Source organism: Chaetodon auriga, chromosome 19, assembly GCF_051107435.1.
Source record: "Chaetodon auriga isolate fChaAug3 chromosome 19, fChaAug3.hap1, whole genome shotgun sequence".
Taxonomy (NCBI): Eukaryota; Metazoa; Chordata; class Actinopteri; order Chaetodontiformes; family Chaetodontidae; genus Chaetodon; species Chaetodon auriga.
Window position 1 is genome coordinate 17,372,875 of NC_135092.1, and position 26,331 is coordinate 17,399,205.

The following is a 26,331-nucleotide window of genomic DNA, read 5'->3' on the forward strand; positions in this document are numbered from 1 at the left end:
CGAAGTGTTCAGTTCTTCTGGGATTTTTGTAAAAATACAGAACAGAAACATGGGTGAAAAAGGGAGCACGTCCCAACTGGGTGCACAGATAATCAATACAGACCGGCACCCTCCTGGTATTTAATTAGATGCAGCTCATTTATGTCACATGTTGTACAGCACACACATCATCACTGGGACATCAGGACTGTGTGGTGATGAGGATCGACTGAAACCAGGTGTTTCCAGTCGATCCCTGTATAAATATTTGAAACACTTGTTCTGGACCTGTTTATTTTTTTTAGGAGTTTTGACAAGCCCTGAAAAAAGTTGCTATTATTGCCTCTGAATAATTTGGATTCCAGCTATGCTTAGTTTGTTCTGATGGGTGAGATCTTTTAGCAGAGAGCAACAAACTTCAGTAGAAATAGGTCAGTAAAACAAAGTGCACATTTACTGACCTATTTCTAATCACAACAGCCAAAATACTTAGATCAGGATGTGGGATGTTTAGTGAACAGGCTTCAAGAGCAAGTCTACTGAATTATTACTTTTACACGCTCCACAAACAGCTTTCCTGTACTGTGTGCTCAGCTGCTGGTTTTGAACTGACCACCACAATTTTTGCTCATTCACGCTGTCCCAGAAGAATTAGTGACTACGTGACAATTATGCAATAATAAATGTTTGGTATAATTTAGTTCATTACCGAAGCAAAAGACAAGTCACATCTGGTAAATCCTGTATATTAGAAATACCAACGTGATCCTGGGGACAGTTAAGACTCTGGACAACGTGTTTTTTTTTTTTTTTCCAAACAAGAAGCTTTTATTTATTTATCATGTGTATCAGTTTATGCTGTCTTGGCAGCCCTGGTGCGCTTCTTTTTGACCACAACAGGCTTCTGGCTCTTCAGAATGGCACTGGCACGACGCAGGGCAGCCTGTGGAAATGAATTAGACTCAAATTACTGTACGTTCTTGATGTGTGAAACAGAAACTACCAATGTGGAAGCTACATTTGAGATTGTGCTGTATCTCAGATGAAGCTCACCATGCGCAGGTCCTTCCTGTACTTGTTCTTGCTAATGATGTGCCTCAGGCTGTTGAGGGTGGCGCGGGAGTTCTTGTTGATGGTGATCTTCTCGTAAGAGCTGGCAGGTTTGTGTTGGCCTGTGCAGGCAGAAAACATTTTCGAATGTAACCACACTGGCTGCAAAGATCTGAACATAACACACGACCTCAGACTGTAAGACTATGGGACATATATCATAACGTCCTAAAGCAGTCAATTTTGTTTCTTCACTTTCTGCAATTCATGAACAAAGCATGAACAACTCAGCTTTGAACCAGTGTAAAGTGATATCACGAAGCGACACTAACAAGTTGCTGCTGCCTCTTCAGAAAGCAACTGATGAATGAAAAATACTTCAAACTATTACTCCAACTTCATTTAAATTATTGAAATACCTTAAGAACATCTGGTAAAGGCAGTTTTCATTCCACGCATTAAAATCACTTGCTTTACAGACACAGGAAGTGCTTGAAGATGGAAACAAAAAGTCACCTGCACGCTTCTTCAGCACGACGACGACTCCCTTGCCATCGGCCGCTGGCTGCACACCTACAGTCTTCTTGTGCACCAAACCATTGAAGCGGAAGGAGTTCCTGGACTTCAGGTTGTTGGGCTCCTGTCACATGAATGGATTTAAGTTTAGATCACTTACTGGACAGCTTGTACTGTCACAGGTGACAGTAACATTCAGACAATTATGCATTTATTTCACCATCAAGATCAGTCCCTTTGTGTCTTGTTTGCAACAGGGTCCATAGTGAACACACTTTGCTGTACTGAGAGTTTAACAGTATTATAGGCTTTACTGTTAGAATGCAGGCAAGTGAGGTGCAATGTGGGCCAACAGGCAGTGTAAGTGCCATTTGACTTCAATCAAATTAAGACATTTGAATGCCACTGCCAATTCAAAGAGAGACCAACATGGTTTTCCAGAGATTTAGCAGAGGTAGTGGTAAAAACAGAACACCCAAAATTAGTAACTTGTCCAATACGGTTTCACCACACGACTCAATCCGTGGTTAGACTTTGTAGGTACTGTTAGGTTGAAACAGGTGTGATCGGGGGATCTGATCACACAGACAGGCAGCGTACTCACAGTGCTGTAGGTCTGTCCGTTCCTCTTGATGAGGAAGCTGGAGCAGTTCCTGATGACCATCCACTGCAAATGGGACGACATGATGAACCTGGGCAGAACAGGACCAAATGGTGGTGAAGTTAATTACAAGGCCAACTAAAAGCAACTTTAAGAAAAGCCTTGAAAATGACAAGCGTCATTTTCGCTTGCTGTCATTTCATTAGCAACTGCCGTCAGCTAAACGTGTTCACCTGGTTTCTCGATTTGTAGATTAGCTACCGCGAAGTGAATTCAATGGACCAAAGTTTAAGTACTGTCACATAAAATACGGAGTGTGATTCGCGTTAGCACTCATATCTGGGGAACACAGAGCCGTTGTTACACACAATATTACGGTTTGCTAAAGTTAGCTTCACAGTTTAGCACAAGGGATTGAAGCACCACGACGAGGCCCAACTTGGGCGACGTGCTCACAAATGTACCTTTCCCTCTCTATGCTATTTAGGCGCATTTCCTGCCACCTGGGATGTACACAAGAATCAGCACATCAATGATAGCTTACTTTCTGCGACTAAATTCAAGCGGGGAGACACAACAAATATACTTTAGTAACCGGCTATTAGCTGCTGAAGCGACCACGTTACCTTTTAGCGGAGGAAAAGGACCGGAGAGAGCGGAAACCGCTTTACGGAACCTCTGTCACAGATCATTGCGCACTTAAAACTACATTTTAATAAACATTTTCTATCGAATTTAAAATGTAACCCATTTCAGACACATACATTGAATTTATATTAGTATTACATAAATGGTCCTGCTAGTAATATCATATTATATCATATTTTGAGCGTCATTTTATGGGGTACTAGTTATCCACAAGCCCGGCGGAGGAACATCTCACCGCTCTCGGCGAAAGGCTGACGTCATTAATGTGCGCCTCGTGTTTACAGACCAACGTCAAATAATTCAGTTTGCAGTTGTCAGCTGTTTTAATCCTAAACATGAGGGTTCTGTTTTAAATTCTAACAAGAGAGCATGTGGAGGGTAAGCACAAACTAAAGAGGACGAACGGTGTACAGAAAATCTGCATTTTTGGACGGATTTTGTGGATGTCGTCGAAATGTCGTTGCAATTGGAAGCTGTGAATTAAACCTCATCATCAGGGGTTGAATTAATTCGTAAAATCGCTCATTATAAAGTCACAGGGTGGCGCAACATGGCATCTGCAAGCAGTGTCTTAATGTGAGAAGTCAAACATGGATGATGAAGAGGATCTGGAGACACTTGGTGAGCAACTGTATACTCTGATTTACCCCAAACACAAAGAGGATGCTGGAAAACTCACAGGTGAGATGACCTGATTCAATCTCTGCAGAATGTGTATGATAGTAACTTTGAAAATACCACATAAAACCAAAGTTCCCAAGCCTGCCTGTGTGTTCCAGGTATGCTGCTGGAGCTGCCAGGTCCTGTCCTGGGTCAGATGCTGCACGACGAGGCCACGCTGACTGCAGCTGTTGAGAAAGCCCTCAGAGCCCTGCAGCCCACACAGGAGCCCAGGTACTGCAAAGGGCAGGGGGCTGTCAGACGCATTCCCAGCAATGTCTGAGGAAATCACGAGGGTAGCTTGACCGTGAAGGCAACATAAGCTATTTTCAGCCAAGTTTAGGACAGTGTATATTTTGGGAACAAGACACAGTTGTCAGATTCTTAAAAATGGCACAACATGGAATTTATTTGAGTGTCAAAAACCTTTCGAAATGTGTACTCATGTGATTGCACGTCTTCGCAGCAAGGTAACATGTAAGGACGAAGATGACGTGTCTGTGTCCTCTGACTCTCTGGGTGAGCAGCTGTTTGAGTTGGTGGACGTTTACAACACCGGCCATTCACAGAAAATCACAGGTAAGCAATCAGCGCTAGGACTCAGCGAACACCAAAGATAATGCCACAAAATACTGCTTAGACACAAAGCAGCTAATGAGTTATTTGCAGACACTTAATGTTTTAGAACAGGTTCAATTCAACGGTAAGCTGGTGCTAAGCTAAGCTGGTGAACAAGTTAAACATACCTGCAGCATGTTAGCACTGACGCTGCGAGCCTGCTGCCATGCATTCGTGTGTAACTTGAAGCGTTGCTGTGCACAGCCTCACAGAGATGCACGCATGGTGGTGGGTGCTTCGTCTCATCATCGCTTATATGCGTTCATTTATGAGCAACTACTGAGTTTTAAAACACGATTCACTGTTCTTCCATAGGGATGCTTCTGGAGCAGCACAAAGAGGCAGTTTTAAAGCTTCTCTCAGATCCAAAGCTGCTGGAGGAGCAGGTGAACTTCGCCCTGAAGATACTTAAAGAGTATGTTGCTTATCAGTGTTTGTAGAATACACCAGTGATGGAAGACATGCTCAGATACTTTACTCAAGTAAAAGTTCTACTACCATAGTGTGAAAATACTCCACTGCAAGTAAATGTCCTGTATTCAAAACCTTACTTAAATAAAAGTATGTAATTAGAGTATCAAGCCATAGTTTTCAGTGGACAGGTAGGGTCTGAAAAATTGTAATCTCAAAAGTAATTGGTTTCTAAAGTTGCCAGAAGAATTAGTGTAGTGAAAAAGTACAAGATTGGCCTCTGAGATAATGTTGCATAAAATGGAACTACTGCTAAAGTTCAAGTATCTGGAATTTGTACTTAAAGTACTTGTGCTAATGTACTTAGTTAGATTCCATCTTCAGAATATATCTTAGCGCTCATAACTCTAATATATTTGCATGCAAGTGCATATTAATGCGTTCTCCTGCTTCTCGTTGTCCTTCTCAAAGTGCACCTTCATACATTTCTTAGCCCAGCCGTTTCTCTACCTTACAGGCCGCTTGCAATTTAAATATGCAAATTGAAAAATTAAAAAAGAGCCAATAGTCATGTATAAGTTACAGTTAAACCACTGGTTTGAAATAATGCTCCTGCTGCTTCCCTTCAGGCAGAACATGGAGGAGACGGATATCAGTGACTCGTCGGACGCTGACGACACAGAGAGGCTGGGGGAGAAGCTGTTCTTGCTGGTGGAGGAACTGGATCCGCTTCATGCAAATGATATTACAGGTGACCTGATACTCTGTCTGTAGGGGCGCTCCCTGTGAGCATCAGTCATCCTCTGAGCTGTACCATCTTTGGAAGATTGTGCCTTTCCCTATTGTATTGGCTGTGTAAGGTGTGGATAGCACGAATGATATTTTTGTTCCAATCTATTCTCACGCATCTGTTTGTGTAGGTATGCTGCTGGAGATGGACCCAGCTGCTCTGCAGCCGCTGCTCGGTGACCATGCAATGCTGGAGGCTGCTGTTCAGAAAGCACAAGCAGCGCTGGACGCTTAGAATTGAACTCTCTCTCTGATTGAACAGAAGAGGACCTTCCACACAGAATAACACAATCAATTACTGACTGTGACAAACTCGATCATGATAATACAAGTCACCTATTTCATACCCAGCTATTTTGGAGTGAACTTGCTGTTCGACTGGACTTGGTGTAAATAAGTGAAGAGTCCAGTGAGCCACTTCTTAGCTGATTACATTGATATTGTCCCTTTCTAATACGGGTGCTCACTTCGCTAATACGGGATGGTCTGTCTCAGATAAATGGATTGAACTTTAGTGCCATTGTCGTATCAGAAATATTAATCAGTATTGCTCCACTGGGAGCCAAACTTCCACAACACGACATCAGAATCATTGTTGCTTGATTAAAATGTTTACAGTGGGCTGTTAGAGAGGATTGTCGGTCTATGAAAGAAATGCTTATCTAAGCGTTGCCAACATTCCTGCTATGATGATATATGATTTTGTTTTGTACTGTATGCATAATGGTGTAATTGTACATTGGTGAAATGTCTTTGCCAACAGAAAATACAACAGATGATACATAAGCGAAGGAAGCAGTGTTGGTCTGTCAGTCCACCACTTTCATGTCCCCATAGGTAAATCACATGACATTGAAACAGTTGATTGAAATTGAAATCTTCTTAACTTCTTAAACATGTTTATTTATAGTTATTGTTAGAGTAAATATAGATTAAAAAAACAAAAAAACCTTTTTTTTAAAGGTAACTGGTTTTGAGTGCCAGAAAAAAACTGAAAACTCTAAACTCAGAAAAGCTGAGTCCTGCCGGAGATGGTGCTAACCTTTTGCTCCTTTTGTGGAGAAGGCTTTTTTTTTTTTTTTTTTTTTTCAAAACCAGTAAGGCTTTTGGTCACAACTGAGTGTGTCCATCTGCTGTATGGCTTGAAGAAGACTGGCAAACCGGAGCACCCGGAGAAAACCTTGCCATCACCAGACCGGTAACCTCCTGCTACCTGTAACCTCCTGTAGAAGATAACCTGGACAGGAAGCAGGAGTTGATTGTTCCCCTAAATGAGACCATTAACCCTTTATCTGCACACAGTGAAGAATCTGGGGAAGCAGCTGCGTCTTTTTGGTGGTGACCTCAGGTGACATTCAAGAATGGATGCAATACAAGATTCAATTTCTGGGTCCTTTGTCTTAATAGAAACCAGCAACAACTCTGCACTGCGCCACCTCTTATACAGTTCCTTGAAAATCACCTTATCAAGCTTTTGAAATGTTTCAAGCGTGATAACTTCATCCTCAAATTTGGCCCATATGCATTCAGTCAGATGCATGAGGATGTCCTCTGGTTTTTCTTTGCACCAGTCCATGTTTGCCTGTCTGAAAATACGTGTCAACAGCTTCTCCATGAGTACCTGCACAAACATTTTGCTTCTTTTGGCCTTCAGGGAGTCAGGTGTTGGGCAAGGCTGTGCAGCTGTGACTTCTGGTGACTGACAGGCTGGTTGCACAAATTCTTCAGTCTCTGTTGGTTTTTCTGACTCAAGGGGTAGTTCCACAAGTTCTTCAATCTCTGTTGGTTTTTCTGACTCATGGGGTAGTTCCACAAGTTCTTCAATCTCTGTTGGTTTTTCTGACTCATGGGGTAGTTCCACAAGTTCTTCAATCTCTGTATGTTGTGGTGAGTCATAGTCTATTAAATGATGCATTACCCTTTTACTGCAGGATTCAGCGTGAGAGTTCAGCCACCAGTTCATCAGTGCCAGGTAAACCCATGCTGTCTTCTGTATCTCAGCATACATGGCAGAATGTGACTTAAGAACAACCATGTTGTCACCTACTAACCTAATGGACTCTGGGACTATCTCAGGCATCTTACGACCTGTGAGGTAATTATACATGAGATAACTAAATGTGTCCGTGAATACCAGGACTTGACGTCTCTGAAGCTTTCTGAAAGACAGTCTTGCCATCTCCTGATTTGCACCCTCTTTGTGTCCATCCAGTTGAATCAGAGAGGTAACAGTAGATGTGAGCGACTGCGGTGACTCCCTGCCTGCAACTTTAATGTCCGAGCGATATTTGGCAGAAACCTTTGCTGCCGTGCGATGAACCAATGCTGTGGAAATGCTCTTGGTCAAAAAAGTCTTGAACCTTTTCTGTACTTTCTTTTTCCGCACTGATATTGGCTCAACAGCATCTGTGTTAGCCCCTCCGTTTACTATTTGAGTGATGTCATCTGCAACTACTGCACTCTCCTCAGAGGATTGAGACTGCACACAATTATAGTCATCATCTGACATGCCGTTCAAAAGAGGGTCTACCACGCCATTCACCTCCCCCCTAATTACTTTCAGGGCAACTCTGCTTGTTGCTTTCACAAAGCTGTCCTGTGATGAGACCGCGCTTTTCTGCAGGGACTCTGACTCTGCTGTTACTCCTGCTGCGTCCTTACAGGCTCCAAGCTCCATATCCGTCATTCTTAGGTCTCCCAGCTTCTGTCGACCTGCACATGAGCAGAGACTGCCCAGCTGGGCGCTGCATGTCTTAAACATTGTGCAGACATACTTGACCATAGTGTTGAGTCTACTTGGGGGAGTGATGCGCTGATATGGAAGCGACTCAGAGCTCGACGAAGAGCTCGACGAAGAGGACAGGATAGACTTGGCACTTTCTACAACCTCTTTACTTACCAGAGATGAGAATTGTTCCGAGCTCTCACTGCCTTCTTTACCTGACACCCCAAGAGACTCTGTAAAACTCTTCTTGAGCGTCTTGCCCAAACTGGACTGAACACCCTCTTCGAGTGTGGCTGTTCTCCCCTTGCGAATAGCCTGCAAGAGGGTTTCCCACACTATAAGAATGACTTCCACGATAAATTCGGCAATCATTATTATAGTGGCATCGTCGGGGGAACCCTCCTTTAACTGTTGCCATTGTCTGGTTGAGATCCCTTTAAAAAAGGATTCAACCAGATTACGTATTGTTTCTACTTTAACTTCTATCGACTCCATTTCTTTCTTTTGTGCGCCAACTATTAGAAATTCTTCTATACTCTCTTCTATACTGTGCTCCTGTTGAATGAATTGAAATGTTTTGATAAAAGCAAGTCAAAAGTATTTATCGATCGATAAAATCGGTTCAAAGGCAAAAAAAGATCAAAGCAATCTACAAACTGACGTCAAGCTCAAAGCAATCTACACACTGACGTCACATATCAAGGCGATCCACAACCTGACGTCACAGATCGAAAGAATCTATATCCTGACCTTACAGGTCAAAGGAGTACTGATTCGCTAAGCCCCGCCCACCCAAAAGCCACTTCAGCCTAGCAACCGTTGCTAGGCACGGAGTCCTCCGCCACGTGTTTTCTCTTTTCACGGGAAATCAGCTGGAGAGCGACTGGCAAGCCTAAAATCCACGGGTTGTCCACTCACCGGAGGGTCGTGGTTCGGTCGGTGTGTGTCCCCACAGGTAAACCGCAGCTCCTGGACGCCTCGACAGATGGCTATCAGAGGACATTTTGACATGTAAATTCTGTGTGAAAGCAATAAGAAAGCACATCTACTGAATGAGCTGATGTGGAATATTTTGTTGTTTGAGATTCAGAAATGTCATTCTGGCACTGTGAGAGTCATGCCTCTCACAGGCTCTGTGAACTGTGGTCACTTTGTTATATTTTCTGTCAGAAAATAAAGGGACAATCTGCATAATTAGCATGTTTACCTTTTGGTTCTTGAAGTATATCTTGATGCTAATACTTTTGACTGGAGAGCTTTTACTTCTGAGTGTTTCTACACTGCTGTATTACAAGTTTTTTCTTGAAAACATCTGAGTTAGACACTGCACATTGGTCACACTGGTGCATTGATATTGCTTTTGCATGTATACTGCGTAGAAATGAAATGCAAACCTAACTGTAAATCCTCTCCATCCCATCACCGGCCATCCGAAATCTCCACAGCCACATTTCATCTGCTACGTGATATTTAAACTTAAAATATCCAGGTCTGGGCAGCGCCTGTGCTTGGATTTCCTCATGTAAGATGCACAGCGTAAGAGCTGCATGCTCTGCCTCTCTCACACAGAACAGTAATTTCTCATTAGAGCTCTGCTAACTTTGAAACACCTTTAATATCGTTCAGTTATTGGTCATGTTGCAGCTGTGTAGTTTTCCTGTTTCCTGCATTACTAGTTATGTGCAGAGAAATGCGGCAGCTCTGGTTTTGTTGTGACTCCAAACTAACAGTTAGACTCTCTCAAAGCATTCGAGATTGAACACGTCTATACTTAATTTAATGGTCACGATATTTTCTAACACAAAATTCGGGAATGAATGAAACAGCAGACACATCTTTCAAAGTGCTACAGAGCGCAAAAAATAACTTTATTACTATTTTGTTTCCACCTTTAGTATCTACTGATTTCTGCCAAGAATTGTACGTGAGGAAACATTGGGGACAACAAATGCTTGTCTGAAACAAAAGCGGACCTTTTTTTCCTTTTTATCAGAATCTGGTGTCTACAAAATCAATCAAACATGTAGGTCAACAAATGACTGCATTAAAAATCACGAAGTTAAAATGACAGGGAAGTATTTAGAGTACAGTTAGGTCTCATTTCATAATTTAGATTAAGTTTTATTTGTCTGCAGAAGCGGCCAGTACAAATAAGAACATGAATCCACATCATCTCTGGTGAATCATAAATGCATTTCTTCAAAGCTAATCAGAAAAAATTAGTTGCTCTCCACACACACACACACACGCACGCACACACACACCTTTATGCCTACAGCTCATAAATACAATCAATCTGATATACAAATATTTGGATAGATTTATTTTTCGCGACATTTAAAATGCAGTCAATCCCAATTCCTGCTGCTCTGAAGCCCACCCCTCGTTTCAGCGATATTGTCAAATTCCTCAGAGGAGAAACTGAAGCCTAACATGGACGAAAGACCCTGACGCATCTTCAAAAGCAAGAGTGGCCGATGGGCAGGGAGGACATTTAAATAAATATCTGAAACGAGCAGCGTCCTAACAATGCAGACTTTCTCTGACTGCCGGGTTGCGAGGCCAGAACGAGCCCCTTTCCCGTGTCATCAAACATCCTTCCTTCACTGGAGGGCGACTGAGGAAAAGCAAACAACACAGCAGACAATGCACTATTGACACGATTCATTCTCACACAAACTGCTATCTCCAGTTGACAGAAGAACACTGAAGAGCTGCAAATGCACATACAAGTCCACAACATGGAATTAAAAAGGTGCCACTTTCTTTCCATCCATCACACGGACATACAGTCAATCAAACACGGACATTTGGACTTTAGGAAACCTAAAACGGGACCTGGGATGATCGTTCTGTGAGGGGAAGCTGGACAGCTTAGAAGAGCAACATACTTACTGTACACTAAACGATGCCTTCATGAACATATAGTTTGTGTACAAATGCATCCATGGACAACCCTTTACGTGTGTGTGTGTGTGTGTGTGTGTGTGTGTGTTTGTGTGTGTGTGTGTGTGTGTGTGTGTGTGTGTGTGTGTGTATGTGTGTTTTGAAAGCCATTGTACATCTGTCTGTTTTCTGTTTGGATGTGGGGGAAAAAGCCCTTCGAGAAAACACCGTGCCTGTTAAAAATACCACCAGTGACAATTAACGAACCAAAGAAAAAGATGAAAGAGTGGTTACGCTGTTGGACAAAGATCGACGTTATGTAGACTGTGATTATGCTCTTCTTAGGTGCAGGCAAAGAGAAGGGTCCTTTAGACTGAGAGCAGTATGTCCATGTGCTTCGTTTACTTCCAGGTAGGCAATCACTCTTTCCAACAAGTCTGTTTACACAATCTCTCTGCAAGATGTTTACTTCAACACTGGGTACTGGCGCTGACCGCCCAAACGACCAGGGCGGTGTCCACCTCCTGATGGTGCACTCGTCTGGGAAGAGGAGTAAAACAACAGTGAGGAAAGAGCATTATGAGTGAAAAAGGAGCATACGTCTGCAAAAACTATTCAAACTGCCTTTTTTTTTTTTAAATCCACACCTGTGCAAACTGTGCAGGGTTATAAAAGGTGACGCCTCCAGTGGGTGCAGCGCCCTGGACAGGATGACTCTGCAACGGACAAACAGAGTTACTACAGGATGTGCATTGTTTGCTGTCCCATTAGTTCTCTGGGTGGAGACGGGGAGGTAGATGCAGTCTCAATGCCACACAGTGGTTTGGCAACATTATACAACAGAAGCCAAGGAAAAGTAATGGCAGAGAGGACTTGGATCCACAGTGAGGCAGCATCACAAACCACTGTTTCACTTATTTTAGTAACCATGCAAGCTTTGTGGCGGGTTATTGAAGCTGTGTGTTCACATGAGAACAAGCAAGGGAGTCGTCCTGCAACCGTCCCCAGCATGCTTCACTCTGATCTGTGGCTCAAAGATACCCAGCGACTATCAAGTAGGTAAACCAAATAGGTTCACGATTGTAGAATAAACAAGACCCAAGAGTCTACAGCCACGCTAGCCGCTCTGTGAGGCTGTGCTTAGGCACAGCGGTGCTCCGAGCTAAATGCTAGCATCAGCATGCTAACAGGCTCACAATGATAATGGAGGGAATGTTCATATTCTTATTTTAGCATGTTAGCATGCTGACTTGCTAATTAGCACGAAACACAATGTATAATGGAGTCTGATGGGTTTTGTAGGTGTCTGTCAGAAACCAAAGTATTGGACAAATTACAATTCTTGCTATTAGTATTCATCTTGAGGGGCCAAAAGGGACTAAAGGAAAAGTCAGGGGATCACATCCCCTGAGGACCATGAACGTCTGTACTTTAGTTCATGACAATCCATCCAATAGTTGGTGAGACTTATCAGTCTGGACGAAAGTGGCAGAACTCCAGACTGACGTTAGTGTCCACAGTCACGATGCTAGCGTGGCTAAGCAACTACGTTCTAGTCACTGTAACTGTGATTAGTTTGAACTTGTTGACCATTTTCTGGGTTTGGTTGTTCATAACAGCCACAGAGTTGAGTAGTAATGCTGGAGACAGCAGGCAGGTGAGCAGGCTAACATCCTGGGTCGGATGGGTGATGAAGCTTCAGGTGCAAAGGGTGGAGCGTGCGACTAGTGATGTGTTGAGTGAGGTGGGTGGGAGGCAGGGGTGAGAGTGGGCCATTTGAGACCCAGCCAGAGGTACCTGGTTTAAATGCTGACTCACTTCGCGTGATAAAGAGCTCATTGAGCTAGAACGCGAGAGCTAAAGACAGCAGGAGGGAAATAAACAGTAGACAACAAAAACACAAACCACAAACCCATATTAATAATCTCCCATGCATTGGATTAGATCTGTATCCACTATCCACCAGTTCAGAATGGAAACAAATAAATCAGCGTTAGAAAATTATGATTCTTGAAAAACAGACATGGAAAGAATTAGATTATATCAGCAAATGGAACAGGGATTTTACATTATATCAAGGCTGTGCATTTTAGCGTGATTATGGGCACAGATTTTAAGTCGACATGCATGCATTCTTTCATACACCCTCTGACGATAACTTACATTCATACGAATAAGCAAACTGCACGCACTGGCTGTTAGGGTGTCGAGCGTCATGACTCAGTGGTGGCATGATGAGAGCTACAGTAGCAGCTGACAGGAACAATGTCTTACCTCTCCAGACTGTGAGCCATCAGGCACTGGAGGACCCTCTGGGGCAGGTGGTAGCAGTGTGGGGTTGAACATCTAAACAGATAATTAAAGTGAAGCAGAAGAGAATCTGGATGAGTTGAGCTTATTTGCTTTCATTCAATGACAACATTGATGCCACTCTCAGGTCTGCGTGGGAAATATGAAACTACAGCACAGCACATAAACAGAGTAAGTTCAGAAATAAAGAACGAGATACCTGTGGAGCAGCGCTGGTGTTTGGTGAATTCTGCTCCAGATTTCCTCCTTCACAGCCCTCTAGAGGTTGTTGATCGTCAGGAGCTGCACCAGAGATACAGAAAAATATTTAATTACCTCAATTATAAAGTGGCCCCTCTTTCCAAAATCAACCAAAAAACATCTGTGACCCTCAGGGGCACCTTGCTTGTGACCGCACTGGTACACATATAAACTAAGCCACCTTATTTTACAATCAGCATTTAAAGCAATTAGCTTTAACACATGAAATGCACCTGAACTAGGCACAAATAGGTTTGCAGGCATGGGCATTGGTGCCAAAGGAGCAAAGATGTCTGCCGGAGCAGGAGCTAATCCGGCCGGTTTCGCGGTCCTGCTGGGGTTCAGAACATCCACATATCTGCTCCTCGTGCCTGAGAGGAAAGAAACACATCAGAGTGGCAAGAAGCAGAACAAACAAGTGTAAACGCTGACTTATTAGACAACACAATATGTGGCGTCTCCTTGATGACTTTTCCACAACTTGTAATTCAATTGTAAAAAGTATCATGCACGGAACATGGCCTTTGTGAAGCCAAAAGCCAGAGCGCATGACCCTCATCTCACCTGCTTTCCTGGAGAACATGTTGACAGGAGGACCACTACTCGGGGGTGCAGCAGGCCCTCCAGGGCCAGGCATGTGAGGCATCATGGGGAAGCCAGAGGGGGGTGGTGGAGGGGGCTTACTCTGATGGATTATTAAGAAAAGAACTGGTTGATCTACATGGCTTTCAGTTGCTCAGGTTAGACAAGAAAAACCACTCTGCTTTAAAAAAAAAAAACGACAATTCTTTCTTGTTGACCAGTTTTACAACTTCACACACCTCCTCTTCAGGCTCGTTCAAGTCGACCCATTTCTGCTTGTCTTCATCCCACACAATCTGACAATAAAGAACATCGCGCTCTTATCAGCAGGTCACTTGTAGTACATAAGCATGTAAACAAAACCTGTGCAAAATAACTTAACAGAATACGGAGGAATGCTAAAATAAGGTCTGGACATGGAACAGCTGTAACTTACAGATTTGTTTTTGTCATCTGGCAAGTGAGCCTCATTCTTCCCCTTCCTATAGAGCCAGTTCAGCCAGCCACCACCACCACCCTGTGTGAAAGAAAGGAAATTGCACCAGGGAATGCTGCAGGAGCACAGATTGAACATCTGAATGCTTATGTGTGAGTATGAACCTTTTTGGGCGAGTCTTTCTTGACTTTCTTAGCCTCTTCTTTGCGGGGCTGTTCAGGAATTGAAGGTGGAGGTGGAGAGGCCTGCTTGACAGCAGAGTTGCTCCGCTCTCGTCCGGCAGAGTGAGTGGAAGATTCAGAGGTGGTGCGAGAGCGACGTCCTGAAGCCTGAAGACAAGAAAATACTGGTCAGAATGTTTTCTTTAGAGCCACACAAAGAAAGATGATTCTATGTGACACACAAACGCACCATATGCATTGAAGATTGTGAAGTAGTCCTTGATCTCCTCCCAGGACCCTGCAGTGCCAGAAAAGACAACAGAATTAGCATTTTATATCAAATTTGTGCAACACAAATGTAAGTACACTCATGTGGACAGAGAATTGTGATGATGTTGAAAGAAAGAAGGTAAGAGGATCACGTTTTACATATTCAGACATCCAGATACTGACCATGTGAGCCATATGGTCGTAGAAGTCCATCTGCGGTGTGAAGGAGCTTCTGGGAGGGGAGGATGATATTGGCTGAGCAACGTGCATCTCTGATGGCGCCTGGGACAGCTGCTCTACAGGTGGCATATGCCCGGGAGACGGCGGCATGTGGTGAGGCATCTGGGGTGGGGGGTTGTTCATCTGTACAGGTGAATGTGGCACCTGAAGGGGCATGTGGGGAGACATTTGGCCCATTTGAAGAGGAGGGGGGAACTGCTGCTGATGGGCTCCTGGGTACATTTCTTGCTGCTCAGGTTGAGGCTGGAAGGGAGGAGGGGCAAAGCCAGGATCCTGTGGAGGGTAGCCTGAGATGGGGATCTGGCCTGGTGGTCCACTCGGGGGTACTGGGTAGAACTGGGGCACATCGTTGGAGGGTAACGGCTGAGGCGGGGCCATGCCATCTTGGAGGATGGAGGTGGGAGCTGAGAGAAGGTAGAAGAGATGAGGTACATTTTGAATCTGGCTCATAGTAAAAAGGAGACTGTAAGAGCACTTTTTCAAACACACAAATACATTTACAAACACACACACACACACACACACACACACACACACACACACACACACACACACACACCTGGAGGCATCAGTTGCACTCCCTGCGGAGGAGGCCCGGGCAGTAATGAGCTCATTAGGGGGTTGTCAGGCGTGGGGCCATCTACCTCCACAGGCATGCTGTAAGGTTCAGGTGGACTTGGCTGGTCCAAGTCAGAGCTGGGGCTGCTGCAGTCGAACTGTGTGGGAGTCGTTCTGTCTTCATTGTATGTAATCACCCCCTTCTACACAAAGACAAGCAGCAAACATTTGTAATGTGGGATCAGTTTATCTGAAATTTAAAACTCACATAAAACAACATTTTCCTCCTCCTCCTCCTCCTCCTCCTCCTCACCCTGATCTGTCCATCCAGCTGTCTCAGGTGGATCAGCCATTCAGGCTCATTGAACAACTCCTGCTCCGGCTTCTCCTTCAGTTGTGGATCAAAGAATCGCAGCTTTTCAGATATCTGTAAACAAAAAAAACACAAAATTTCACTTTAGAATGCTAAACAGGATATAATAATAATAATAATGACAATAAACTGAGCAGAGGTGGTGGAGAGTGAGTGCATACCTGTATGATTTGGCTTATGAAAACAGAAGAGAAGTATGAAGGCTGCATGAGGACAGTCCTCGCGATAACTTCACAGTAGTGGAAAGCCTGAGCACTCAGGCCTGCTTCAGCCAAGCGGCATGCATAGATCAACTTGAACACCTAAGACGAGACAATAAAGAGCAGAGAACAGTGTTATTCCTTGGTAGTATGGTCTCAAGATCATGTGCTATGCTTCACAGGTAGGAGTATGTAAACATAGGTCAATAGGTCTGTGGAGACCTATTTATTACAGGCAGTGCAATCAATTACTATGTTTGTAGGACACCCCTATAAGAGACAAAGTGTGTTTGTTGGTTTATTCATAAAACATTTACCTGGAAATTGGGCAGTGAGCACGGCTGGGAGCCCAGAGACTGAGCGTACTCATAGGCCTCAGTCCTCTGGATGGCTTCATTGGTTGCAAATTGGTAAAATGACAAACTGAAGTGAAGAGACAAAGATATGGTTACATGTGTGGCATGTTATGTGCAAACTGTACTGACGTCTAAAAAGTTCCCTGATAACTGCGCGCGCCTGCCTCGGTCTCTGACCTGTGGTTGGAGCCAATCAGAACCATCTTGGTGCTTTTCTTTGTGAAAACTCCCAAACCAACTTGAGCCATCAAGTAGCAGAAGTGTGCGGCGTCGATCAGCCCCTTGGAAGCTGCCACGACACAAAACAGAATTTGAGATAACGTGTCTGTTGTGGTGAAGAATGAAAACTCTTCATAGTTCAGTGCAGTGAGAGACTGCCTTTTTGACGCAATCCTACCGAGAGTGTCACCCATGGTGGTGATTGTGCGAGTGTCCAGGTCCAGGGTGTGTGTGAGGTTAGACAGCACCATGGCCAGGTGAGGGCGCCAGTCACCCCACTTCTCCTCTCCGCAGCACTATTTGAATACAAAAAAAAAATCTCTGTGTAAGTGGAAAAACACTGTCTGTGCAACTTCTTCAGAGTAATTGTGAAAACATGGAGAGGAGAAGGCGGAAGGAATACTTACAGTGGCTGACGCCGGCATCCTCCCTGACATGAGCTGGTACACTGTCTGGAGAGGGTCATTGATGGGCAAACTGTTGGCAAACCTACACAACAAAGACAGACAAATGATATATTATACCCATAAATTTGTAAAAAGAATAAAGGTCCCACTACTACTTTATATACTTTACCTTGTCATGACACGAGCGTGTGTCCTGTTGTCCATTTTACTGGCCAACAGCAGAGCGTGGCCCCACAGACCTCCTTTCATAGCTGCTTCTAGTGCATCCTATTACACAGACAAAGCGGTATTCATCTCAAATTTCACAATATACTAGTCAAGTGACTACAACTCAGTCACTGAGGCGTATTCTTTCACCTTCTTGCGGCCAAACAGCAGCAGCTCCCTGAAGCGTTCTGTTTCCTTGCCAATGTTCTCCGGGACAGTCATGAAGGTGTCAGACAGGAGGGATAGCGGTCCAGCTCCCGGCTCCTCCTCGGCCCGTGCAAGCGGTTCGTTGTTAAAATCTATCAAGTTGGCTTCATTAGGGCTTTTGCCAGGCAGCCAGACAGAACGGTGCTCCTTCAGCAAGAGGTCAGCGATGTCTGTGCCGACTACAGTCTGAAGAGAGAAACGCAGTTTGACAGTGAGAATGTCGAGTCGGGCTAATATCCAAAGGCACCTTCCTGCTTTCAGTTCTATGTGTGACATATTCACAGTTATGTCTGCACAGTCTTACCCCGTTCTGTCTACAGAGCAGCATAATGAAGTCCCAGAGCAGGCGGGCAGAGTCCCTGTCCAAGAGGTTGTTGTCTCGGGAACACTCCAGCGCTTTGTTCTGGGAGAACTTTATCACGTCCACCTTATGGGTCTCCTCCCTGACGGACAGGAGTGACGAGCAGATTGAGAGGTTAGCAGTGGTGAATATTGCGAGCCTTGTCTTTTTAAGCTAGCGCAAAGCTAACTGTGGTGGATAAAAAGAACAGACTTACTTAACAAGAGGTCCCGGAAAAGCTCGTAGCTCTCCCTGCTCCGGGGTGTCCTGCAGCATGGTCTGCAAAGACAGACATGGTTCAAAATACAACTTAATTCAGCCTTAACATTGTTCACTTAAAGTCATTACAAAGTCTGTATTAAAAAAAGTACAAGGAAAGCTACCAAATTCAGACTTTGGCAAAGTTTTGAGCAACATGTCTAACATACTGTATTCTGAAGAGTGTGAAGAAGCAGTTAAGGGGTCTAATCTAACTAAAGAGGTTACAGGTCACACAGTATCTCACTCCCTTTAAAAAAGCACTCCTCTTAAAGTGAGGGAATGTATTCAGCTCATTTACTGTTAAATCAAACATTTCTGCCGTCGGAGGGGGATTATGTGTCTGTATTTATGGTTTCCCGGTAACTTGTCTTCTCAATGACACATGGACCCATTTTCAACTACGGTAATAACAGGCCTGTAACTTTCCCACTGTGTAGACACTGATGATAAATCACCACAATTTCCCACAGTAAGGTGCTGAAATTGTTTACAAATGTACCTCCATGCTGTGGATATCAACCAGAGCAGGCTGTCCAGCTGAGGGCAGATTGGGCAGAACTTGGACCAGATGACCACCAGGTCCAAAGCGGGCACAACGGTGGGGTATGGTGAACTTCTCTGGGGTCGCAGGTCGAGGAGGAGCTAGAGGGAAAACACAAGTCAGACTAAGGGTGGGATAGACAAAAAAGGAGCCAGCGTACAATGTCCCAAATCTTGTGGATTAAGTAGTGTTTACTGAACTCTGTAAATTCAATTATCACTTAAAAACACCACTAATCATTAAACGCCAAACTAAGGATTGCATACTTACGTTGCTCAGGAGCGATCCAGGTGCTGTCTGCAGTATACTCAGAGGGATAGAGGTACTGGCTGTAGTTCTGGGAAGCATCAGTCTGGTTCGGGTACTGTCCATAGGAGTAGTCCACAGCCAAAGTGGATGATGTGGTGTCATAGACTGCTGACACCAAGTCAGGCTGGCTTCTGTAAACCTGGCTCTGCCGGGTGCAAAGACAAACAAGGGTAACTGTCAAATACGAAGACAAATAAAGCATAAAAGCAAACATCTACATAGCATAAGTTGCACATGTTTTCAAGGCCAATAACAAACAGTTACTGACACTACCTGCGTTTGCTTTTTCAATACAACAGCATGTGTCTTAACTTATGTCAGTAGATGTCAGTAAATCTGTACATTTACCTGTTGTGACCGTGAGCTGAAGCTGCTCCGTCTGCTGTGCTGGCTGTGAGAGCTGTGCACACTGTGTGCCGACTGCTCGCTGTGGATGCTGCGTCGGTCAAACTCGTCGCCGTACATTTCTCCACGACGTCGATAATCATCGTCAAAACTGGCATCATAACCAGGATAGTATCGCCACTGATCATCATAGCCGTCTTTCCTGTGAGTAGAGTGTACAGAGTTTGTGAATCAACCAGCACTACATCTTTATGAATCGACATAGCTTGTAGAAGAAGCAGAAGTAAACATTTTTAACAAGGCTAAAAGTGTCTACTCTGACAGATTACACTGAGATGAGACTTTCCATTTAAATCGCTGCGCAGATAAATAGCTGCAACACCTTCTTACACAGCTCCATCTGTTACCAAATGTGCAATGATGTAATAGCAACTATTTCATTCACATGTACAACATCTGGGGTGTGCAAATGGCTTTCTCTGCATACCTGGGATGATACATCTGTTGATTATAGTGGTTGCCTCTGTAGCTGTCATCGTAATTAGACCAGTAGGACTGATCATAGTACCCTCTATATCGCGGGTCATACTGTCCATAGTTGTATCCTTTCCACAGAAAATATGGAGAGGAAGAGAGGGAGATTCATATAATACTATATATGAAAAAACATTTATATACACAGGAAGATGAATATGCTTTGTGAACTAATTGTTTTACAACAAATTCAGCAAACAAGAAGGTAACAGTACAGTACAGTAACAGTCAATTACTCTGTGACTCATACCTCCATAATCATAGTGCTTGGCGTAATCTGCATAATATTCACTATAGGCACTTCGGTTTGCTCTGTGGTAATCGTCTGGATAGCCTTGCCTGTGGGGGAAAGCAAACAAAGGGGGAGATTTACAGGTCAGGCACAAGAACCATTTAAATTTACTTGTGAAAACTGTTTACACTTAACAAAACCACGGAGGATTTCTTATCAAGTTCTCAGTAATCTCTTAATTAAATAGGACACTTTAAAAATGCACAAATTAACAACTAGAATAAAAACAGTGGCGACTTGACATAAGACACATGTTGTCTAAATGATGGCGTGAGGCTGAGAAACAGTTTCACTGACCTGGATGAGGGCCTGTCAGAGTACTGACTGGTCCTGGAGCTGGGTCGCTCTGGCTGAGGCTCTCTGTACTGGTAGTTTGGATCACGATAAGTTGAGGGCTGCCCTTCATATCTGCCATACCAAGAATCTGCTCTGTTCCTGTACGCTCCATCCTGAGAGATGAAAGCATTGATAAGGCATTTTCATAGTAGCAGTTGCTCATGCATGAGCTTCTTGAGCATTTTGCAATGAATACAGTCAGAAGGTAGTAGGGGAAAAAAAAGGACTTTCCACATACTTGATAATATTGCTGTGCTCGAGGATCCCCATGCAGAGGAGGGAACTGGCCAGGAGGATAAGGTGCTCTGCCATCTGGATATTCTCCATAATTGCCATAATAGCCACCATACATCTGCCCTGGCACTTGAGCAGGGGGCCCATAGCCTTGCTGGCTGCCTGCAGAGGAGGGTGGTCGAGGTGGCTCTGCAGGAGCTTGCTGGGAAGCTCCTGGAGGTACTGGTCCTCGAGGCCCTGGAGGGAAGGCAGCAGCAGGAGGAGGACCACTTCCAGCACCAGGCCCCTGCACTGGGGTTGGATACTGACTATGGGAGGGTTGTGCTCCACTCACCGCAACAGGAGGGGCAATATTTTGTCCCTGCAGTGCAGACTGAGACTCTGATGTCTTAGGAGGATCAGCTGGTGGCGGCTGGGTGTTTATGGCTGCTTGGGAGGGTGTTGGTGGTGCCTGTGGAGTAGATGAAGAGGCCGGGGCCTGGACAGGGGCATTCCCCTTCACACTTAACCCCTGCTGAGCATCTTTGGTGACCTGTAGGTAAAATCCATTACTAGATTGCGGAGACTCATGTAAAGAGGAAGGATGGCCAGATGCTTGGTTTTGAGATTGTGATTGGTGCATAGAAAAATCAAGCAGTTCATAATTTGCTTGCTGATTATGATTAGATATAGTAGCAGTCACAAGAGAAGCCTGCGGATTAACTTGGAGAGCAGAGTGGCTGTCTCCACCCAATGATTGGCCCCTTGAAAGAGGAGGTCGGACTGGCTGAGACTGTGGTGGAGCTGTGACATCTGATGTTTCCGCTTCTGTGTTGTCTCGGGTCAGATTCAGTGGCCCCTGATTAGAGACTGAAGAACTGAAGCTTATTGGTCCAGGGGCAAATAGTGGACTCTGATTGGAGGTTACTGAAGGTGGTTGAGAGGTACTGACACCCTGTCCCTGTGTGAGTGATCTCACAGGTGGGGTAGATTCCCTAAGGCTACTTTGACTGGCTGCTTGAGCAGGCGTACTGGGGGGAATCACACTGTAATTGGACACCGGTGGAGCAATCAAAACAGGCTGCTGGAGTGAGTCAGACAAAAGGAGAGACGCATAGCCCAGGTTGCCTTGAGAGTCAGTTGGCTCTGCCTCACTCACCTTTGGTGGGTTCTCTAGGTTCTCTGAGTGTTGCTGTGAAGTTGGCTGGATTCTCTGGGAGGGCTGCAGGTCCAGCGGGCCATCCTCTGGAGGCTGTATGACGTCGGCACTGGGCTCTCGTAAAGGGGCAAGAACTGTCGGTGCTGCAGGAGCTAAGAGGATGTTAGCTCCCAAGCTAGCAGGATCATTCTGAGCCCACAGAGTTGTGGCGGGGCTCTCACAGGGCCGATTGGCCCCAAAAGCTCGGGATGATGGTCGAGAGTGAGAATGAACCATAGGGTGTGTTACATGCGGTGCACCACCTACAGCCCCAGGAGGTAGGGGGTGCCCTTGACCATAAATATTTTCCATATTATCTGGTGGCTGCTCCAGGTTTCCAGGTGTAGAATCTGCACCCCCTTCTGCTACCATTTTAGCCCTATCAACTTCAGGAGGACGCACACCAACTCCATGCGATCGCACAGGTTCAAAAGAGCTGTTAGCACTAGCCTGAAAGATACCAGTTGGTTTAGGAGGGCTTGGTGTGGGAGGCCACATCTGCTCCAAGGAGCTCTGTTGCGCACCCGCATCTCCTGCTGGAGAGGTGTCAATCTGCTCAAAGTAGCCTCCAGTGGCAGCAGACAGGTTAGCTTCATCAGTGAGACGTGGACTTTCCTGCTGAATAAAGGTACCTACTACTCCCTGAGGCCGACGAGTGCCACTTCCACTTCCATGGCTCATATTACTATAGTTGGATGACACACTGGCAGATCTCATTGGTCTTGGAACAGAATCTGGAGTCTCAAGGTTAGGCCCGGTTTCAAATTGGTCTACTCCATGGGCAGCAGTAGCAGCAGGGCTGCCAAGGGTTTCACTGGGTAATACCTCCTGGTTTGGGACACACTCCAAATTCTCCACATGATCATACTGGGAATCAGGGGGATTCTGGGCAATTCCCTGTGTTGCATGGTTGCCATCAATCATGTATGGTAGATGAGAATGATCTTGCAGAGAAGGTTCTTGGTAATCCAAAGGAGCATCTGCATGGCCACTGTAAGCTTGCGGGCTGCTGTTTTGCTGAAAGGATCCAGGACTACCATTCACTGCCTTATTTCTCTCTCCAGCCAGTGTTTCTTCATTTTCCACATCATTGTTTTTGAAGAACATTGAGAGTGTACCAGACTCCTGAGAGTATGGGGCTGGGGCAGGGGCAGGACTAGGCCCAGGGCCTGTGTTGGGCACATGTTGAGATCCAGCAGAGTCAGGCCGGGGTTGAGGATGGCCCAGACCAGTCCCCATTTGGTGGTAGCCAGAATCCTGTGGAGGTTGGCTGAACCATGAGTCCTGGGGTGCAGAGCTCTGACTGAAGTAGCTCTGAGTTTGGAAATGGGAATTTTGGTGTTGCGATGCATTTGGATCAGGCCACTGGGAAGCAGGGGCCTTTACAGCGTTCTGGATAGGAAGAGGGGCCTGGATCGGAGGATGTCCAGGTTGTGTTGGAGGGGTGGGTGTGTTATGATGGGGTGGTGGGGTGTGGGTGGGGTACATCTGGGTCTGCTGAGGTAAATTAAAAGTCTGTGGTGGAGGGTCACTGGTAGGCTGGAAATAGTTCTGAACTGATGGAGGGCGACTTCCGTGATCAGGGGCCCACTGGGAGGACGTGGCGTTGGGAGGCACAGGCTGGAAGGGCACAGGCTGAGGAGGATGTCCTTGAAATTCTTGGTTAAAAGGTGTCTGGCATGGTGCTGGAGCTGAGGCCACAAGTGGTGGGTCTGTGGCCATGGATGGTGTCTGTTCTCTTGAATTGAAGTAGCCCTGTTCACTCTGTGAGGAGGATGCATATCCTGAGGGACTGGGTGCTTGGAAAAGACTAGGGGATGCTGCACTGTGAGGGTTGAAAAGGGTCACCCCTGGCAGAGACGATGGTGGGGGGCCAGGGGGAGCAGCTGGGACATCCTCCAGTGTATGTGGTTGTGGAGGCAACCCTGAGCAAGCTTGAGAGTACATGGGGTTAGGTGGGGCTTGCATTGGTGGTGGGTTGCTATTGGGTATTGTTGGGAGACCACCTGCAGCCATAGGAGGAGGTGCTCTAACAAAAGCGAAAGGGTCTGTCATGGGTTGAGTAGCGGGTGGCATTGTGGCAGTAGCTGCTGCTGTATGCTTGTGTGGCCTGGTCCTGCGGAACATATTGGGTCCAGACGGAGGAGGGCCTGAGGCCCCTGGAGGTCCAGTCCGAGGAGGGGGCTGCATGGCTGCAGAGCTAACAGGTCCGAGGACCAGGTCACTCTAGTGGATGTCACTGAAGAAGCTGAAGTCAGGCGAAGCTGGGTAAAGAAAAGGAAAGAGAGAGTGGTTTAGAAAAAGCTACACATGCCTTGCCTCTGACGGAGTTTACCACACCTTTATTTGTGTAATAGTCTATGATCCTATTTAAACGAATGGTACAACGTGGCAATTTCTACATGGACGCTAAGATGTAATGACTAATAAAAACATACAGTACTATACTAAGTAGAACACAACTGACGAATTGTAATGAATGCCAACTTAGATTACATCACAAAATCTTTACTTTTAAAGCCTGGTGTTTATCCTACTCAAAAAACAGTTACAAGAAACATGATTATACAAACAGATGCAAACATTTTGAACTGCTTCTTGTAAAAAATGCAAAATCATGTCCTTAATATTACAGAAACAAGTGCAAAGCAGCAAGGTCACTTTGCAGTAGAGAAAAATCAGATATTCTTTAATATCTTAACAACTCAAGTAAAAAGAAAAGAAAAAAAACACCTGCTTTTGGATCGCAGACAGCTTTTGCAAGAAGACAATTTTGAATCTGGTGGGATCTGGAAACTACTGACACAACAGCACAAGGTGACAGGTGATCAGGTAAAGGCAATGCAGATCTCACGATTTAACTTTCTTACTTAAGTCTAAGAAACTTTCTTACTTAAGTCTTAACAAACAAGCTTCGAATCAGTCATACTGCTAACTTGTGGTATTTGTGCAGCATTATTGCTTCTGTTTGTAACGTTAGTTACTGTCGAGAGGTTTTAATATAAACACAAAACATGGGATCGTAAAACCACTCACTGTGCCTTAATGAGATTATTTATCAGATACATGCACTTTGCATCTGTCATTGGGAAATCTGACAGAACAGCTGAAATGCTAGAGAGAGAGAGATCAGATCTTTCCAACAAGAAGAGCTAGTAAGCAGCAGCCTCGGTCAAATGATCACTACTGACGTGATACCGGATCTCTCAAGCACCCCCGGTTACAAATTCACCAGGAACTGAAAGCAATCCGTAAGCTAACGTTAGCGCCGGCGACGTGCCAACAAACCGACAGTCAACATGAAACAAAACTCCCAAAGTTAGCCTATCGACATTTACCCTATCGACGTCTGATTACCATGCCGCAATTAATGAGCTCTAATCGCTATCTGACTAATTTTGATCTGACACGACATCAGGTTAACGTTACACATTAAGCTGCCTGCGAGGAAAGGTCCAGAGTGCTTGGCTCAACAGCTAACGGTAACGCTACATTGCTCTACATGTCCTAAACGCCATAACAGCAACACACTGATGTCTAAAGTCGCCTGATTTTGCCCGCAGCCAAGACTCTTAAAGACTGTTCGAACACGAACGATTTGTCCTTTTTGAACATATTCAACACTAACAAGGGTACATATCGAGCAGTTACAGGTCGCTGGCCGCTCGTCGAGCATAATTTAACAGGTTCACTGCCTGGTCAGCTAACGTTAGCATTCGTGCTTAGTTAGCATTGCTGGCTAACTAGCTTATGCTAACTACAGGGGTAACAGTTTCATGCCTGTTGTAGACACCAGATTAAAACGTTCAGTGTAAAACATTGTTAATTATGGTATATATTTACCCTTACCCGATGTCGGAAATGTGTACACATATAAATAAATTCTTACAAATGTGCAGGACAGTGAGTCTGACACACCGCCACCATCTTCAATGAACACATCCTACTAGGCTACGTGTACAAGCAGCGTCACGGGCCAAACAACGACGCGTCATGAAGGGGCGGGGTTTGGTAAAGGTCATTTCTGTGTATTTACACCTGAATCAGTTTATTTAATTGATCGGACTCCCGTTTACATGTGTTTTTATTGAGTCTCCTTACTTGCAGCACATGTTTCTTTTTCTTTTCTTTTACTGTGCTTTTTGTGATCATTATACACCAAAATACCAAGTCAAATTCATTGTGCGCTAATTTGCAATAACCCTGATTTCTGATCATAGTTATACTATTTATAGTTAAACTTTTGTATTGATTAGAGTTGTACTTATTGTTGGGCATTGAGAGCTACAGAGCAGTTTAAAAAAAACAGGCTG

At 44.9% G+C, this 26,331-nt stretch overlaps 3 protein-coding genes across 9 annotated transcripts; 1 reads left to right on the forward strand and 2 right to left on the reverse strand.

Moving 5' to 3' along the window:
* Positions 1-777: 777 nt before the first annotated feature.
* On the reverse strand, positions 778-2,801 carry rpl28 (ribosomal protein L28). Of its 2 annotated transcripts, none has more exons than XM_076758201.1 (5): positions 2,773-2,801; positions 2,150-2,237; positions 1,546-1,669; positions 1,033-1,151; positions 778-922 (listed from the first exon to the last, which is right to left on the reverse strand). In XM_076758201.1, exons 2-5 carry the CDS (start codon positions 2,228-2,230, stop codon positions 833-835), a joined length of 414 nt encoding a protein of 137 aa, XP_076614316.1. In that variant the 5' UTR covers positions 2,231-2,237; positions 2,773-2,801; the 3' UTR covers positions 778-832. The 2 variants fall into 2 exon arrangements, with proteins under 2 accessions (XP_076614316.1, XP_076614317.1); XM_076758202.1 differs by having other exon boundaries at positions 2,380-2,790.
* Positions 2,802-3,050: 249 nt separating this feature from the next.
* On the forward strand, positions 3,051-6,063 carry LOC143338067 (uncharacterized). The gene is made up of 6 exons (XM_076758209.1): positions 3,051-3,475; positions 3,574-3,688; positions 3,921-4,033; positions 4,388-4,487; positions 5,113-5,234; positions 5,404-6,063. The coding sequence occupies exons 1-6, from the start codon at positions 3,385-3,387 to the stop codon at positions 5,505-5,507; spliced, it is 645 nt and encodes a 214-aa protein (XP_076614324.1). The 5' UTR covers positions 3,051-3,384; the 3' UTR covers positions 5,508-6,063.
* A 4,236-nt stretch (positions 6,064-10,299) lies between these two features.
* sec16a (SEC16 homolog A, endoplasmic reticulum export factor) lies at positions 10,300-25,959 on the reverse strand. 6 transcript variants are annotated; one of them, XM_076757813.1, is made up of 32 exons: positions 25,868-25,950; positions 21,980-24,282; positions 20,846-21,373; positions 20,569-20,720; positions 20,230-20,318; positions 19,933-20,050; positions 19,449-19,647; positions 19,062-19,245; positions 18,750-18,892; positions 18,207-18,268; positions 17,954-18,092; positions 17,593-17,835; positions 17,405-17,502; positions 17,236-17,317; positions 17,007-17,124; positions 16,787-16,898; positions 16,571-16,676; positions 16,215-16,355; positions 15,994-16,107; positions 15,682-15,883; positions 15,066-15,526; positions 14,863-14,910; positions 14,616-14,780; positions 14,452-14,532; positions 14,255-14,311; positions 13,998-14,118; positions 13,667-13,804; positions 13,393-13,475; positions 13,158-13,229; positions 12,681-12,740; positions 11,531-11,599; positions 10,300-11,423 (listed from the first exon to the last, which is right to left on the reverse strand). In XM_076757813.1, exons 2-32 carry the CDS (start codon positions 24,206-24,208, stop codon positions 11,349-11,351), a joined length of 6,489 nt encoding a protein of 2,162 aa, XP_076613928.1. In that variant the 5' UTR covers positions 24,209-24,282; positions 25,868-25,950; the 3' UTR covers positions 10,300-11,348. The 6 variants fall into 6 exon arrangements, with proteins under 6 accessions (XP_076613928.1, XP_076613923.1, XP_076613925.1 ...); XM_076757808.1 differs by having other exon boundaries at positions 20,846-24,282; positions 25,908-25,959; XM_076757810.1 differs by having other exon boundaries at positions 12,702-12,740; positions 20,846-24,282.
* Between the last annotated feature and the right edge of the window lie 372 nt (positions 25,960-26,331).